Genomic DNA, 15689 nt, shown 5'->3' with positions numbered 1-15689 from the left:
CTATTGCCGAACTGGTGTTGATAGTGAGCTTCTGCTTCTTCTTTCCTACCGTTATCCCTACATTAAGGGGTTGGTTGCCTGATGCGCCCTTTCCAATGCCTTCTATCAAAGGCATCCTCTTTCACCAAGCCTCTTCTCTCCATATCATCCTTCACCTTATCTCGCCATCTTCTCCCCTTAAGTTCTTCCCCAAGCTCTCCTCACTCCCTCCCCACCATCCATCCTCAACACGTACCCACACCATCTCAGTCGTGAGACTTATCATCTATGTAATCTTTACTATGCCTGTTATTCTTCTTATTTCATCATTTACCAATGTTTCAAGCAGTGATACTCCCATAATCCACCTCAGCATTATCATCTCTGTTTTCTTAAGCTTTGCTTCCATTTTTCTTCTTAACGCCCAAGTTTCCTATCCATGCATTAACTCTGATCTTATTACTGTGCTATAGATCTTGACTTTTAGCTTGATTGGAATTTTCTTATCACATTCCACTCCCTCCACTTCCTCCATGCTATTTTTATCCTATTCTCAACTTCAGCCTCACATCCTCCCTCCTGACTTATAGTAGATCCCAAGTATCTAAATTATAAATGATACTGAAAGGAAAAAGAGGTAGAAATAAAGGGAATAGTTGATAGTCTTTTAAAGATCCCAGTGTGCTACATAAATATTTTACTAAATTTGCTATGATCTTGCAATCTGAGAGTGGTAGCTTGCCTTCAGGCTAAGACAGTGATTATAACCTAACAATGTATAGCTATTACCAAGCTTCCTGATGTTGATAGTTGTGAGCTTTATAAGCTTTTTATTAGATTTAATATGTTTGTCCAATCTGAGAAGGCTAGCTCACTTTCAAACAAAGTCAGTGATTTTAATCTTATCTGCCTAGTTCCAAACCCAGGCTCACTGCAAATTTTACTTATTGGTTTTATTGTACTTGTTATTAAGAGTTCTGGTGGTATACAGTATAGCACATTATTGAGTCAATGGCCCTCATCGTGAACCTATGCTCTCTCAAAGTCCTTCATGGCTTTCTCTTGCGAAAACTCTCGCTTTTCTGCGGTCACGTCAGCTCTGTTTCCTCTGGACTCCCAATTCTTATTACTACTTGCTAAGCTACAACCCTAGCTGGAAAAGCAGGATGCTATAAGCCCAGAGGCTCCAACAGGGAAAATAGCCCATTGAGGAAAGGAAACAAGAAAAAGTAAAATATTTTAAGAACAGTAACATTAAAATAAATATTTCCTACATAAACTCTAAAAACGTTAACAAAACAAGAGGAAGAGAAATAAGTTAGAATAGTGTGCCTGAGTGTACCCTCAAGTAAGAGAACTTCAATCCAAGACAGTGGAAGACCATGGTACAGTGGCTATGGCACTACCCAAGACTAGAGAACGATGGTTTGATTTTGGAGTGTCCTTCTCCTAGAAGATAGGAAACAAGAGTAGTAGTTTAGAACCTAGTATCCCTCTACATGCTGAAGCAACAATTTTATACTGTTATTAATATTGTGGCATATTTTATGGTTCTTGCAGAATTAGTTGTAAAAATTTTGAATAAATCTAAAATGTTTGGCTGGAGCTGAGAAATGGTTATATCATGTTTCAGATGGCATTGCTATTGAGTCTAATGAAGGGTCAGCCACTAGCACATTAAAATTTTCCCATGCAGTGTTAATGTGCTAGTACCTTAGCTTCAGTAAAGAGTCCATTAACTATTGCAGGTGCACAGGTTACTGTCGGTAGTAAACAAAAGGGATATCCTGAATTTTCAAAAGTGGATATGCAAAATCGAAAAGGTGGGGCTGGTATGGCTTTCGACGAAATACTTATATATTACCGTATCAGGTGTTATGAAAACTTAATTCCGAAATGTATCTGAATAGGTTAATTCAGATAATTTCTCTGATAATGAGTATTCTACAATGTCATCTCATGCTGCTACTGCTACTAAGACTACTTGTGTACCAAAGTTTTCTAATATTTTCATAGACAAAGTGATTGAATTAATGTCATGGGTGGAGGTCAAGTATACTATTACTGTACTTCATCCTGTTTGTTATTTAGACATTTTCTGCTAGAGAAACATCCTCTAAATTATAAAGAAATAATTTCTTAACTTTATTATTGCCTTGGATCAAGCTAATTTTCATGAATTCCTTATTAATATTAACAAAAGGAAGTTACTGACTACTGGTTTTGCAAGTTGTTTCACTAAAGAGATGTTTATTGGCAATAGAATAGGGAGTCAAGTTGAAATTGTCTCTCTTACAAAATCATAATTGGCATCATTTCAACTCTTATCAAAGAAAAATTTGCATGTCACCAGGATGTTAACCTTATATCAGATTACCTGAAGGATCTGAACCTTATAGAAGATTACTTAACCTATTTAGATAAAATAATATTAGGCTGTTCTCTACAGGCTTCTGCAATATTTGTGCATTTTGTTGTTAAACCTAGGGACCAAATGTGTTGTCTTTTATGGTCGGGACAGTTTCTGATGTGCAGATGCATGTGCTGATTATTTTTCCTCTATTGGGTCCCATATCAGATCAAAATAGGATTGATGGTACTGTATTGTAGCAGAGCTGGCCATCGGAACACGAAGTGACCTTTTGTGGTCTATCTCCCGAAGGCCTGTATTTTCTCCTTGTCATCGTGTGCTGCCCCCTTTTCAAAACTCTTCTATAGGCCAAATGTGTTTCTTAAAGAGTAATTTTACAGTAAAGTCAAGAGTTACACCTAAGATTTTAAAGGAGTTTTATATAGTTACAGAAACATTATCAGTGCAGAGGTCTGTCCTCAACCTACAGTACTTACAATCGTATTTTGAGTTTTGTTAGGGTTCATCTTCTATACCCTATAATTTGCACCATGCAATAATTTTAGTTAGATCTCTATCAAGGGATTCAGTAACCCCAGATCTACATTAAGGTGATGGAATTGATGTAAAGAGAATAGCATCATCTGCATATACAATGAGCTTGTTTTCTAGGCCAAAACACATAACGTGTATGTATTATGAAAAGTAATAGGTCAATAATGCTACCTTGGAGAACACCAGGTATAGCATTACATTCCTATACTTTCTATGGTGCCAATCAACAACCACTCTTTGCAATTTGTTACTTAAAAATTCAAGAATGATATCAAGAAAAGGGCCACCTACTCCCTACTGTTTGCGTTTTAAAACAAGGGCTTCATGATTAACATGGTCAAAGGCAGCACTAAAATCAAGGCCGATCATATAAACTTCCTGACTACAATCAGTTGATTTCTGCACAGCATTTGAAATTGTATGAAGGATTTCACATTCTCCAAGGCCTTTGTTAAAGCCGAATTGCAAACTAGGGAACAGATGATCACCTTCATCATACCTATATAGACGTTTTGCCAAAAGACATTAAAAAACTTTAGAAATGGGAGTATGAATAGAATTTTTTTTTTTAACTTTTTAAATTCCTTTTAAGTTTGTGTTGTTCATTCTGGGAAATTTTCTTGAGTTTCTTATCTTTTTCCTTCAATGTTTCACTTCTGTGAAAGTGTGGGTTTCAGCCTTAAGAATGTCTAGGGAGTTTCATAGAAAAAAAGAAAAAATCTCCCTCCTCCCCTGATGACTAGCAACGTCAATAGGTTGATGAACATGTTTTGACTTAAGAAACGGAAAAGACAATAAGCACACTTACTGCCATAGACCACCATATAAACTTAGTACTCCACTAGACAGGCAAGACTATTACTGTAAAAGTAATTGGGAGATTATTCGATTTTTGGGTTAGACGTCTATACTTGTCCAGCTTCGAAAGGCAGGCTTATTTAATGTCAGGTAAATATAGAAATAGTTGATTTTATTAAAATTACATTTTGCTTTCAACAGGATAAGAATTTGGCTTACTGTATTTCCTAAATTAACTAAGCTGCTTGAACTATTAACCATGATTTATTAATTCATTTCCTATCGATATATCTCTCTTCAGGTCAGCCGAACACAGTTATCAATACAGTTAACAACCCTGATGACTGCATTAGATGAAATGGTAACTGGGAATGTCAATGGTCGAGGCAAATTGTTGCTCGATGTGTGTGATACTGTCGTTAGGAAATCTCAGGATCTTGTTAAACGTCTTCCCAAAGGGAAAGCTGCAGAGCGGGCTGAAAAAGCATTACAACAGGTGAGTAAACTGATGGAAAATGACTCTTCACTACTTTTTAAGTATTCATTCAGTAAGATTTAGGAAGCTGATGTGAAGGTTGAAATATATTACACTTCAGCTGAGTAATATTTTAAAATGAAGTGAAGATGCTGTCAAAATTAGATTACTTTTAACCTGATCAAAATAATTTTTCTTGAGTAAATGTGTTGCATCACAAAATGCATTATCATTAAATAATATAGGATAATTGATCCAATTTTACCAATTAGATTGATTTTACACTGATGGATTGTTGCATTCAAGGAATGCAACATTAACAATAGAAGACATTTTACTTGGTTTGAAAATCTTTCATAGAATTCTTTAATGAAAATTTTGCAGGTACATTATGTTTTTAGAACTATCTAATTTTTACATTTGTAGAAGATACAATTTATACAGAAAGAAGCTTTTAACCAAATATCATGAAAGCTGAACACTTAATGATTCTGTTAAAACTACTAATTTTGTACTTACATTTCATTATTTTATAAAATCTTTATAACAATGAAGTACATTGACCAAAACTACTTTTTCTTAAGGAAGAAACTTTGAAGCTTATTAGTAGAATTTTATTTTATTAAATTATAAATTCTTTCTCTCCTTTGTCAGATGGGACTCCGGTGGGATAACATAAAAAAGAGTGGATTGGAGGAATGGTTAAGAAATGGTGTCGATGCGGAAGTGCCCACCAAAGTAGACGCATCACTGACATCTCTCGTAGAAGCTACTCGGTCAGCCTGGCGAGTCTGTTGTCTTGGAGTCAGTTTAACAACTGCTGCTCCTTTGGTCGAGTCTGCAGTTGCTATTGCCTCTGAACGTATGGGTGATTACTGCCACTTCTTGGAAGTGAAGGCTTTAAGAAACATGACCCTAGGCTGCCGCTCTGCTCTCACCATTAATAAGTATCTCGAGGAGTTTCCAGGCTTGGTTCACTTTTTATATGTTGATAGATCAAATCATCAGCTCACTTCACCTACTTTAATGATGGAAGATGCAGGAGAAAATTCTAAGGACTCTGAGCCATCAACTAACGGCACACGTGCTCTTACAGTAGCGCGGGTGTGGTCCATGGTGGAATTCGCTCGTTCCCATCTCGCAAAAGGTCACTTATCTCTAATGTGGAAAGACACTTCATTCAGTTATGCCTATTTCTTATGGTTTGAAGATAGTAGTGGTAACCCTCTGAAGCCAGGCGAACTGGAAGAAGGTGTCAGTGAGATGTTGCCTTTGCCTGGTGTCCTCTGTGAGGATTTTTATAGAGCTATGACAACACAAGCATTTCCAGGAATGGATCCAACTCGTTTAAGAGTTTACGAGTTATTTTGTATCCATCTCGGTCTTGCTACTTCGCCTTGCGTTTTAGAACACACTCGAAGACTTGCGGCCACAATCTGGGAAGTTGCTGGACCTATTGATGCTAATCCAGCAGATTTACTCTAAGTATTTTCTAATGATTACTTGGTGTTCCAGAAAAGCATTATATTTTGATGTTTTTTCTTTGTTATTATAGATCTTATTTCTTTAGATCTCATTCATTGCTACATAGCAAATATTTGCTACTCCAGATAAAAGGAATGGTCGAGGTTATGTCACTTGAAAATTGTATACTATAGGTTACTGTACATGTTTTACCTAATTCCATTCAGGTATTTGTTAGCTTTACCTGGAATTTTAGTAATAATCTAATTTTCCTGAGTAATAGGAGTGCTGTTCTTTTGGTCACACTTTTTGTTACGTATGCTTTTTGTTCCTCTACAAGCTAGTCATTTCATAAAATGTGCCAATGAACAGATTTAAATCGTTGCCAATGATTAGCACTTAATACTCATTCTTTAATCATTTTACAGATATTTTTAGATATTTATAGATATTTTTTAATCAGTCAGACTCATTGAAAATTTAAATATTTTCCAATGAATCTTCTTTGTTGCTTTCCTGTTAGGAATCATGTCTCTTAACTGTTGTGTTGTCGCCATGACAGCCTCTGATTGGAATTTACTGTTTTGTTACTTTCAGAGGATGCATTTTATTGGAGAAGATCCTAATCAAAATTTGCAGTAATTTAATGCTTGCATCTGCATCTATGTTCATTGCTGCTATGTGATGTATTGTAAGTATGATTATTATGCTTTTCTGTAGTACAGTAATTGGAGATTTGTATATTACAGTACTTAAAGGTGTACACAATAGGATGTTCTGGGAAATATCATTATTATGATATTATGGTAATACTCTAAAGCAGAAATAGTGAATAAATTGGGAAGAAAGTGTTTCACTAAAACTGCATAGAATCTTTAGAAGCTCTTGGAATTAAACAAACAAAAAGGGTAATGCTGATAATATTTGCATAGAAGTATTTGTAATAATAATTGAATTTCACTACTTTGTTTCTTGTAAAGTATGTTCATATTGCACTAATTATTAATAATAATAATATTATTATATTAAGCTAAGCTACAACCCTAGTTGGAAAAGCAAGATGCTATAAGCAGTTAAGAAATGCTTTGGTATGCACTGATATTGAAATAATCGATTGAAAGTGGAAGACTTTAATTTCGGGAGGCAATCCTTTGTGGTTTGCATTTACTTTTATATTTCTCAAAGCTTTCGTTATTGTTTAATGTATGAGAATATCAGATAATTCAGGGTTTATTGTTTATGATTTTCTCAAGTATTTAGGACCAACATACGGTCTAAATTTCATTTATGAGGAGGGTTTGTGCCCCTGAAACATTTTAATTGTTTGTGGTTTATGATGATGCATATTAATTAATTAACTACTTTAGATTGGCCTGCAGAATTTCAATAATAGGGCATATACTGTGCACTGGTTGACATTTACATAACATTTCTGGAAATTTGGGTCTTTTTTTTTCCCAGTAGGTGGATATGTCAAGGAATGTTCCAATATACCACAAGATGCTTTTTATTATTATTTTATTTAAAATTGCCAAAAATATTTATCAATTGGAAGAATTTTTTTTTTGGTAGTCAGGATGATTTTGTGAAATTGTGCAAAGGTTATGATGTTTATTTAATTAATGTTCTAATCTTATTTTAGATAATGTTTTAGATACAGTATTTACATTATTTAAATGATTAATTTTTTTTGTATTTTGTGCAGTGTCCAAAACATTCTTGGATACTCTTTAGGGCCTTTGATCATTCCATTAACAACTATTTTCTTGGAAATTGATAGATAATAATTTTATGGGGTAAAGCAAATGGTAATTGTTTCATAGAATGAACTTTAATCACATTTTGTATAAGGATAGTGTATATCAGAGGCATAAAGAGTATTTATAAACTTTATTGAAAATTTATTGCATACAGTAATTTAACATTTTAACTACAATAAATATCACATTTCAATCAAGCTGATTTTACGTTACAATAGATAATAAATTTCTTAACATAACCGCACAAACCATAATTCTTATTCTCTATTTTTGTTTAGTTCTGATATTCTTTTCACAACATATGTGACGTTAGCTCTCAGCAGGGAAATTTTATTTGTTTTTATTTGTTTACAATGTTAAAATGCTGTTGATGTAGTGCTGTTACTCTCTCAGTTAGGATCATCGGCTCTTGCAGGAGTTGTATGATTTGCTCGACACCATAACATTCTGAAAAATATAAAATATAGGTGAACTTTAAGGGACTGATTTTTTTTTTACTGAGCGTTGTTTCATGGGGACATAACCTAATTTTAAAAACAATAAACTTGTTTTAAGCAACATTTAAAATGAGAAAATAGGGAAAAGTTTAAAGATAGTCTTATAAATTCAGAAAACAGAGAAAGGTGAATGGGTTATTGCAATGCATGTTAAGTTGGAGGGCTTTTAAAGCACTCTTACTCATAGTTTACTTATAATATATTTTATTCTCAGAAAAAATACTGCTTAATATATAATTATTATCTTCTAGTTTTCTCCAAGAATTTCTTGCACATTTGATAGTATGTTTTGTCCAAAATTTTATATTTTAGTAGAGTTAGAGATATATGCCATCTGTATTATTGTTTACCGTATTTGCGTAATTGTACTGTATCCCAAACATTACAAAATTTTTAATAATTTTACTATATAATATACTGTACTGTACAAATGCTCAAGTTTAAATTCTTTAAGCTCTTTGGTTTCAGTTCATGGTCTCGATATTTCGTTAATGGTGCAGATCTTTTCATGGTCTGTCATACTTTTTGCAGCTTACTGCTCCTATATTGCAATTAGCGAGTCTATTGCCGCTTTTATTTTCTCCTCTGTGTCTTTGTCCATTGTAGGACATATGCAGACCAATTCTCAACAAAGTCAGTATTGTGGTTTTGCTAATGGTTACATGTTCTGGTGCATGGACTAATGTATCTTGGATTAACATTCCCTTTTTATTTGTGTGGCTAATGATCGAAATAGGTTTTATGGATAAAAATGGTCATGAATGTTAGTTGTGGGTAGTTTTACCTTGAAGTATTTTCAGAAAATGTTATTTGTTTGAATATTTTCACAAAACAGTATGTATTATAATTTCAGGATAATTAAGTAGCATGGCAGCAGTGTTATAAATCACATAATTTTCAACATTTCATTATCTGTATGATTCTTAATCAAGTTTTGTGTTCTAAGATAAATTTTATGACGAAAGTTTTTTTTTTTTATATATTTTTAATGTTAAATTCACAAATTTTGCACACATGACATCCTAAAGTCTTGGTAGATGATGAGAATTGTAAGAGCTTTGTGGATACCTTCTGTTTTGTTAGGTCTCATCTTGAGATAGCTATTAATCTTTTGAAATGTGCTGTAAATATGAGCCTGTTTTTGTTATTATCTTAGTCTTATTGAATTCCTTTCTCATGTAATTGGAAATTTAAACGCTTGTTTTGATTACATATGTTGAAACTATGCGAATTGTTTCTTCATCTAAGAAGTAGTAGACTATTAACGTATGGTAGCTTCTTGTCATAAGTATGCGTATTATTAAAAACTCTCATAGTCAAATCATAGTCTTGAATGACTTAGTAGAGCACTGAGTAATGTCCCAAATCTGTTCCTATGTTTTGGCAACTTTTTTATTGTCTTATTTTTGAAATAGTATTTGCTCCATCTTCAAATAGCATGTATTTGTGGTCGAAATGTTAAATTTGTGTTCACATTTCCATTCTTTCACAATAAAGGGACCAGGTAGGATTATAACACTCATTCCCAGAACTTAAAAAATCATAAGAGGGGATTGTTCATTTTTATTTGTATGATGTCTGAAATTTATGAATATCCCCACTGCTCTCTTCATAAGTTGTTTTGTGAAAACTTTGTAATAGAGGGTATTTTATTATTAATGAGGGTATTTTATTATTAATGTGGTTACTTAACAAACTAAAAGTGTACCATTTTGATCTGTAGGTTTTCCCACCTTGGAAAAACCTGTCACTTACTGATTAACATAAAATTATATTGGATAGGACAGGTTATATATTTTCATTGACAAGGTTTACATTTATTGTAACTTTACAACGAAATAGGTTAGAACTTAAAACAAGCAGATTGTAGATAAGAATATAATACCGAATTTAAATTGAAGGTGTTATTATAGTACAGACATCTATGTACAAGTGTTATTTCCATCTTTTCTCTATATAAAGTGGAAGAGGTGTGTTACTGTAATTAAATGTCAAATTTTTATTTGTTTTTGGTGTTGAGATGCCATAAAAATTGTTTGGCCTTCTTGACTAACCAGGGTGGTAAATAGGTCATAAACATTTCCATTAATAATTTTGATTTAAGATATTTTATGAATATCAAGAACATTCCGTCACAAAAACAATATATATTAAATGAAATTTACTTGTAAATATTGAACTGTATAAGGGAAAATACTTCTAATGTAATTTTTAGTTACAATACACTGATATTATTAGTTTTAATCTCAGTCATAGCATTGCAGGAAGTTATTTTCCTGGAGGTTTTCCAATTTTACATAACCATTTGAAGCTTTTAATAAGATAAGTTATGTCTGTCTTACAATGTATATATTGTTTTAATTTCATCATTTTCTTTAATATATGTTATTTTATATATTTTACTAATATATGGCTTAATTTGATATATTTTACATACAGTATAGACTAAGTTGAGTTGTACTCTATTTTTAAATACTGTATTTCAGTTTCACATTTCTTCCATTTAAGAGTTTTTCTCATATTTTGTTTATTTATATAAATTTTAATATTGTATATGTTTGAAATATATTGATACAGAATATTTAAATTTATGATATGTAATTTAAATTCATAAGGATTTATGGAATGTTTATTACTGTACATAAGTTTTTAGTAATAGTTTTATGCTTTCCAGCCCTATAAGAAAATTGTTTTTATAATGGGCTTTTTCTTTTATGTATACACAGAATTGCAGTATTGATATTTTATTTTTATTTACTTACAATGTTGCTTAGTATTCATTTCACATCTATATATTCATTTTAACACTGATTACTCTTCTCTTGACAATATTCTGTGTATTTGTTGGTGACAACAATATCATTTATAATTAGGGAAAGGATGGAAGTTTTAGGTTGAATTGTCAGCGAAGGGAAGTTCATCTCACAACTATCCACATCTAGAAATATTTGGAAGTACAGTATGTCAAACAAAGTCTTCGTAAATTGGTGTGATAAAACAACATTGTAAGTAAAAAAAAAAAAAAAAATTAGTATTTTGGTGTAGATTTCCATATGTTTAAAGCTGCATTGATTTGAAAAATTCAAAATATGTTTAATATTGCAGGTGTTATTGAGAATTTGTCAAATTTAATTCTAGATTTATTTATGGGTTGATAAAATATGGTAAGAACCTCATTTAGTATTTATTTATGCTTTTGTAACTTGTGCAGTAATGTCTGTCAAATATGTGATTGAATTTATAAGCAGTAATTTAGCATGTACAGTAATTTCTTGTCAGTTATGGCACTATCTATCAGCATTGTGAATTTTTGGCCTGTAACTAAGGTTAATCATGATACCCTTAAATTGTAAATGAATGATATACTTATGATAAGCATGTACATTTAATATATAAGTGCTAAATGTTTACAGCAACTGTAACAGGGGGATGATCAAAAGTAGGAAAGTGATGTTAGTCGTGGAGAACTCTCTACTTGGGGTGCTGCAGCGTGGCAAGACTAGTAAATGTTTGAGGCAACTAGCCTCTTTATAACTGCAGACAGGCAATTTAGTGACCAGTATGTGCAATATAATTGGCATAGGCAAAGGGGCTGGACATTGATAAGAAACATTGTAAACTTTGCCAACAAGAGAAATTAGCAGAAGTAATGTGATCAGTATTTTTATGGTAACAATACATTTACAAGGGTATTGGCAATGACATTTGTAGGTGTTTGTTACCTCTGGTTGCAGAGAGCAGCTTGTGTAGCTTTAAAATGGATGGCATAAGCCTTTGAAGTGACAGCATGGTTAGCAGTGTAGCAGACATCAACTTTGGACAAGACATTTTATTTTCTTTGCCTATATCAACAGTTGGAGGATATGCATTAAGATAGCAGAAGTGTTGATGGCTGAAAAGTTGGAGAAGCAGCAAATTTGGCAATGTCATTTAAAGGAGTTGGTTTATAGTAGCAAGTGGAGGAGCTGTATTTGATGTAACTGCAGCATGGATGACATTAGTCCAGGCATCTAGAAGTACTGCCTATTTTGACATTATGGGAGCCAAGCTAGGTGTAACTTCAAAGTATCTGACATCAACCTTTGGAAAGGCAGTATCAAGATTGGTGAAAGGCATGTGAAGGCTGTACTGAGCAAGCATCAACTGGGGAGAAATCTCTCCATTATCTGTCAGTAGCACTTGGCGTAGCTGTCTATATCAGTAACTAACTGCCTTAGCAGAAATTCTAATCTGACAAGAAATTAGTGTGTTGTTCCGACAGTTGTGTGTGGAGCAATTGTTTACATACGCAAAAGGAGCTTAATTTGGGGTATCTGCCTACAGTGAACCTGGAAAAGTTGCAGCTTAGTTGGAAGTGGCATGAGAAGGTATTGCTTTACATCTGCAAATGGCGGAGCTGTCTTTAGTGTAGTTATAATAGTATCAATAGCCTCTATCCTGGAAAATCTGAAAAAAAGCAGCAGCATGATTAGCTGTGGCTCTTACGGTTATTAGGTGCAGCAGCAACTAGGAACTTCATATGTGAAAAACTGATGTTCATTCCGGGAGGAGCTGCATGCGGCATTAAAAGATTTTGTATATACCAGCAACTGGTGTCACAGGTCATCACAGTACTGAAGAAGCCACAGCTGTTACATCAGGAACTGTATTGGGTCTGGCACCAATCCTGAAAAACCAGCAGTGTAATCCCTGCACCCATAACTGGTGTCATAGTCCTTAAGAAGCAACAGTATAGCTTGTTGCAATGAGGATGACATCAACCATGAAAGAGAGAAGCAGCAGCTTGAGTAGCAGCGACTCATTTTTAAGTTTCCAAGTACATTAACAAATGAGGGAACTAGGTTGGGTGTGGCACCAGCAGAATTGATGTGATCCTTGGAGAAGCTGAAGCTTGGTTAGAAGCTGCACTTGAAAATGTTGCCTATACCACAGCAACAGGTGTTGCATGTGTGAGCCCTAATGACGTCATAGCTACTTACAGGACGAACTGCAGTAGTTACAGTATAGCTGGCATAATTCCCTGAAAAAGAGCAGTAGCTTTTGAAGTGACTGGATGCTTCAGCAATTGAGTAACTTAATAGGGTGTAGCTGTATTAAGAAGATGTGATCACTGTTAGAACAGCAGCTTGATTAGGTTTGGCAATTGCAGTTTATACCTATACCAGTAACAACAGGTGTGAGTTGAGGCCATCACATTTCATAAGAAGCCACAGCTGCTCAACATCAGTAATTGCAGTAGCAGCTGCTGTGAGGCTAGCATCAACCCTGGAGAAAAGGTAGCACTTTTAACAGCAGATCTGGAAGATAGTGGATGCATCAGCAACTGAGGGTCTTGTCTGTAGCTGCATTAGTGGATGCATCAGCAACTGAGGGTCTTGTCTGTAGCTGCATTTGAAAATGTTGCCTATCATTAACTGGTGTAATAAGTGTAACCTATTATGAAGCTAGAGCTGCATACATCAGGAACAGCAGAATTTGGTGTAGTGTGGGTGGCATGAGCCCTGGAAAAGTAGCTGTATGAGTAGCAATAGTTTTATGAGTTACTGGATGCCTCAGTAGTTGAACTAATTGGGTGTAGTTGCAGTGAGACTAGACCTGCAGCTTGGTTATTTGTAGCATCTGAAGTTAAGTGACAGCACTCGATGAATTGCAGCAGCATTTTGATTACATCAGCAACTGCATGAGATGGATTTGGATTAAATGCAATATAGTTGCCATTGACTCTGGAAAAGCAGCAACATGTTTAGTTACTCAATGCCAACAGAATGAGAATTTTTATTCAGGGAAGCAGCAGCCTGATAAGGAGTGGCATTTGAAGATTTGTACCAGTAGCTATTGATGACAGGCAATCACATTTTAAGGTCCTTAAAAAGCCACAGCTGCTTAAATCTTTAATTGCAGTGAGGTAGGAATCAATGCAGGAAGATGCAGCAGTAGATCTTGAAGTTATTGGTTGAACTTCAAGATCTTTATTAGCTGTAGTAAGACTCATGTGTTTCCTTAAGAAACTGCAGCTTTGCTGGTAGTAGCATTTGAAGTTTTCCCTATTCCAGTACCGGTGTGGCAGGCAGGCAGTCACAGTTCATAAGAAGCCACAACTGCTTACGTCAGGAATGGCTACAGTGAGGATGATCAACTTTTAAAACCAAGCTGCAGGATTGACAGTAGATCTCAAAGTTACCGAGAACATCAGAAATTTTGAGGCTGATATCAACCTTTATAACAAAGCAGTAGGATTAACAGTAGATCTTATCAGTTACTGAGAACAGAAAATGAGGATCTTGATTGGATGCAGCTGCAGTGAGACTAGTGTGATAGTTACATCAGGAATAGCTACAGTGAGGCTGATATCAACCTTTAAAACAAAGCAGCAAGATTAACAGTAGATCTTAAAGTTACTGAGAACATCAGAAATTGAGGATCTTGATTGGATGCAGCTGTAGTGAGACTAGTGTGATCCTTAGAAATGCAGAAATATGGTTAGTAGCTGCATTTGAAAATGTTGCCTATGTCAGTAACTGGTGTAATACGTGTGCATCCATAGTTGCATACATCTTGAACAGTAGGAGTTGGTGTTGTGTGGCTGGCATAACCCCTAGAAAAGCAACAGTATGATTAGCAGTAATTCTGAAAATAGCAGTAATTCTAAAAATTACAGGATGCATCAGCAGTTGAGGAACTACTGGGTGTAGTTGCTGTGAGACTGGTATGAGCCTTTTGATGGAGCTGCAGCATTTTGCTTACATCAACAACTGCATGAGGTGGATTTAAACTAGGTGCCTGCCATAAACTCTGGAACAGCAGCAGTTTGTTTAGTTACAAGATGCCCACAGTATTGGAAAAGCAGCAGTTTGTACAGTTACATGATGCCCACAGTATTTGAGAAACTTCGTGGAGCAGGGGAAGCATCAGCAAGAATGTGTGATCCCTGAAGGATCTACAGTTTGATTGCTTGTGGCATTTAAATAATGTTTCATCAGTAACTTGGTCCTTAAGAAACCAGAACTGCAGTCTGTAGATGCTACATCCTGTTCAATAGTGGAATTTTGAAGAATTTGCTTATATCATCAACCAATGTTCTCAAGAAGCCACAGGAATTGTATTAGTAGCTGCAGTGAGGTTGTCATCAACCCTAGAAAAACTGCAGTATGTGTGCACTAGTGTCTTTAGTATTGGTAACTGATGGGTTCCAGGGGTTCTAGCTCTATTGATACTTGAGATCCCTGCAAGTGCTGTAGCTTAGTCAATATAGGCATTTGAAGAATTTGCCTAAAACAGCAACTGGTGTCACAGGTCATCACTGCTTAAGAAGTCACAGCTGTTTACATAATGAATTGAAGTATAGTTGGCACCAACCCTGGAAAAGGAACAGTTCTTGAAGTTACTGGATGCAATGCAGTTGAGGAACTTGATTTAGCGTAGCAGCAGTGAGACTGATTTCTGTTGGTAGTGGCATTTGAAAATTTGGCATATACTAAACCTGTAACTGATGTCGCAAGCTGTCACAGTCCTTAAGAAGTCACAGTTATTTCCATCAAGAATTGCAGTGTGTCTGGCACCCACTCAGTAAAAGCAGCAGTTCTTGTAATTACTGGAAACTGCAGGGGTAGCAATGGTGAGGACAGTATCAGCCTTGAAAAAGAAAAGCAGCAGCATGAGTAATAGTAACTCTTAACTTTTTTTAATACAAAAACAAAAGTTTAGGAACTTGATTTGGTATAGCTGTAGTGAAACTGGAGCTATTCCTTGGTTGGTAGTGGCCTTTCATGATTATGCTTACACCAGTAACCTGGTATAGCAGGCAGTCACAA

General features: G+C 34.8%; 1 protein-coding gene and 1 long non-coding RNA gene across 2 annotated transcripts in view; one reads left to right on the top strand and one right to left on the bottom strand.

Moving 5' to 3' along the window:
• Positions 1 to 6611, top strand: part of HPS1 (Hermansky-Pudlak syndrome 1 protein) — a 67525-nt gene extending 60914 nt beyond the window's left edge. The window contains exons 7-8 of the mRNA XM_068394965.1: positions 3984 to 4178; positions 4812 to 6611. Coding sequence (XP_068251066.1) covers positions 3984 to 4178; positions 4812 to 5642 — 1026 coding nt within the window. The 3' untranslated portion in view covers positions 5643 to 6611. The remainder of the gene's footprint in view (positions 1 to 3983; positions 4179 to 4811) is intronic.
• A 523-nt stretch (positions 6612 to 7134) lies between these two features.
• LOC137660236 (uncharacterized) overlaps positions 7135 to 15689 on the bottom strand; it is a 315543-nt gene continuing 306988 nt past the window's right edge. Inside the window, exon 4 of the long non-coding RNA XR_011047659.1 lies at positions 7135 to 7828. This is a non-coding gene — a long non-coding RNA (uncharacterized lncRNA). The remainder of the gene's footprint in view (positions 7829 to 15689) is intronic.

The sequence above is a fragment of the Palaemon carinicauda genome, chromosome 20 (genome assembly GCF_036898095.1).
Source record: "Palaemon carinicauda isolate YSFRI2023 chromosome 20, ASM3689809v2, whole genome shotgun sequence".
Lineage (NCBI taxonomy): Eukaryota > Metazoa > Arthropoda > Malacostraca > Decapoda > Palaemonidae > Palaemon > Palaemon carinicauda.
This window is presented reverse-complemented; position numbering and strand designations above follow the sequence as displayed.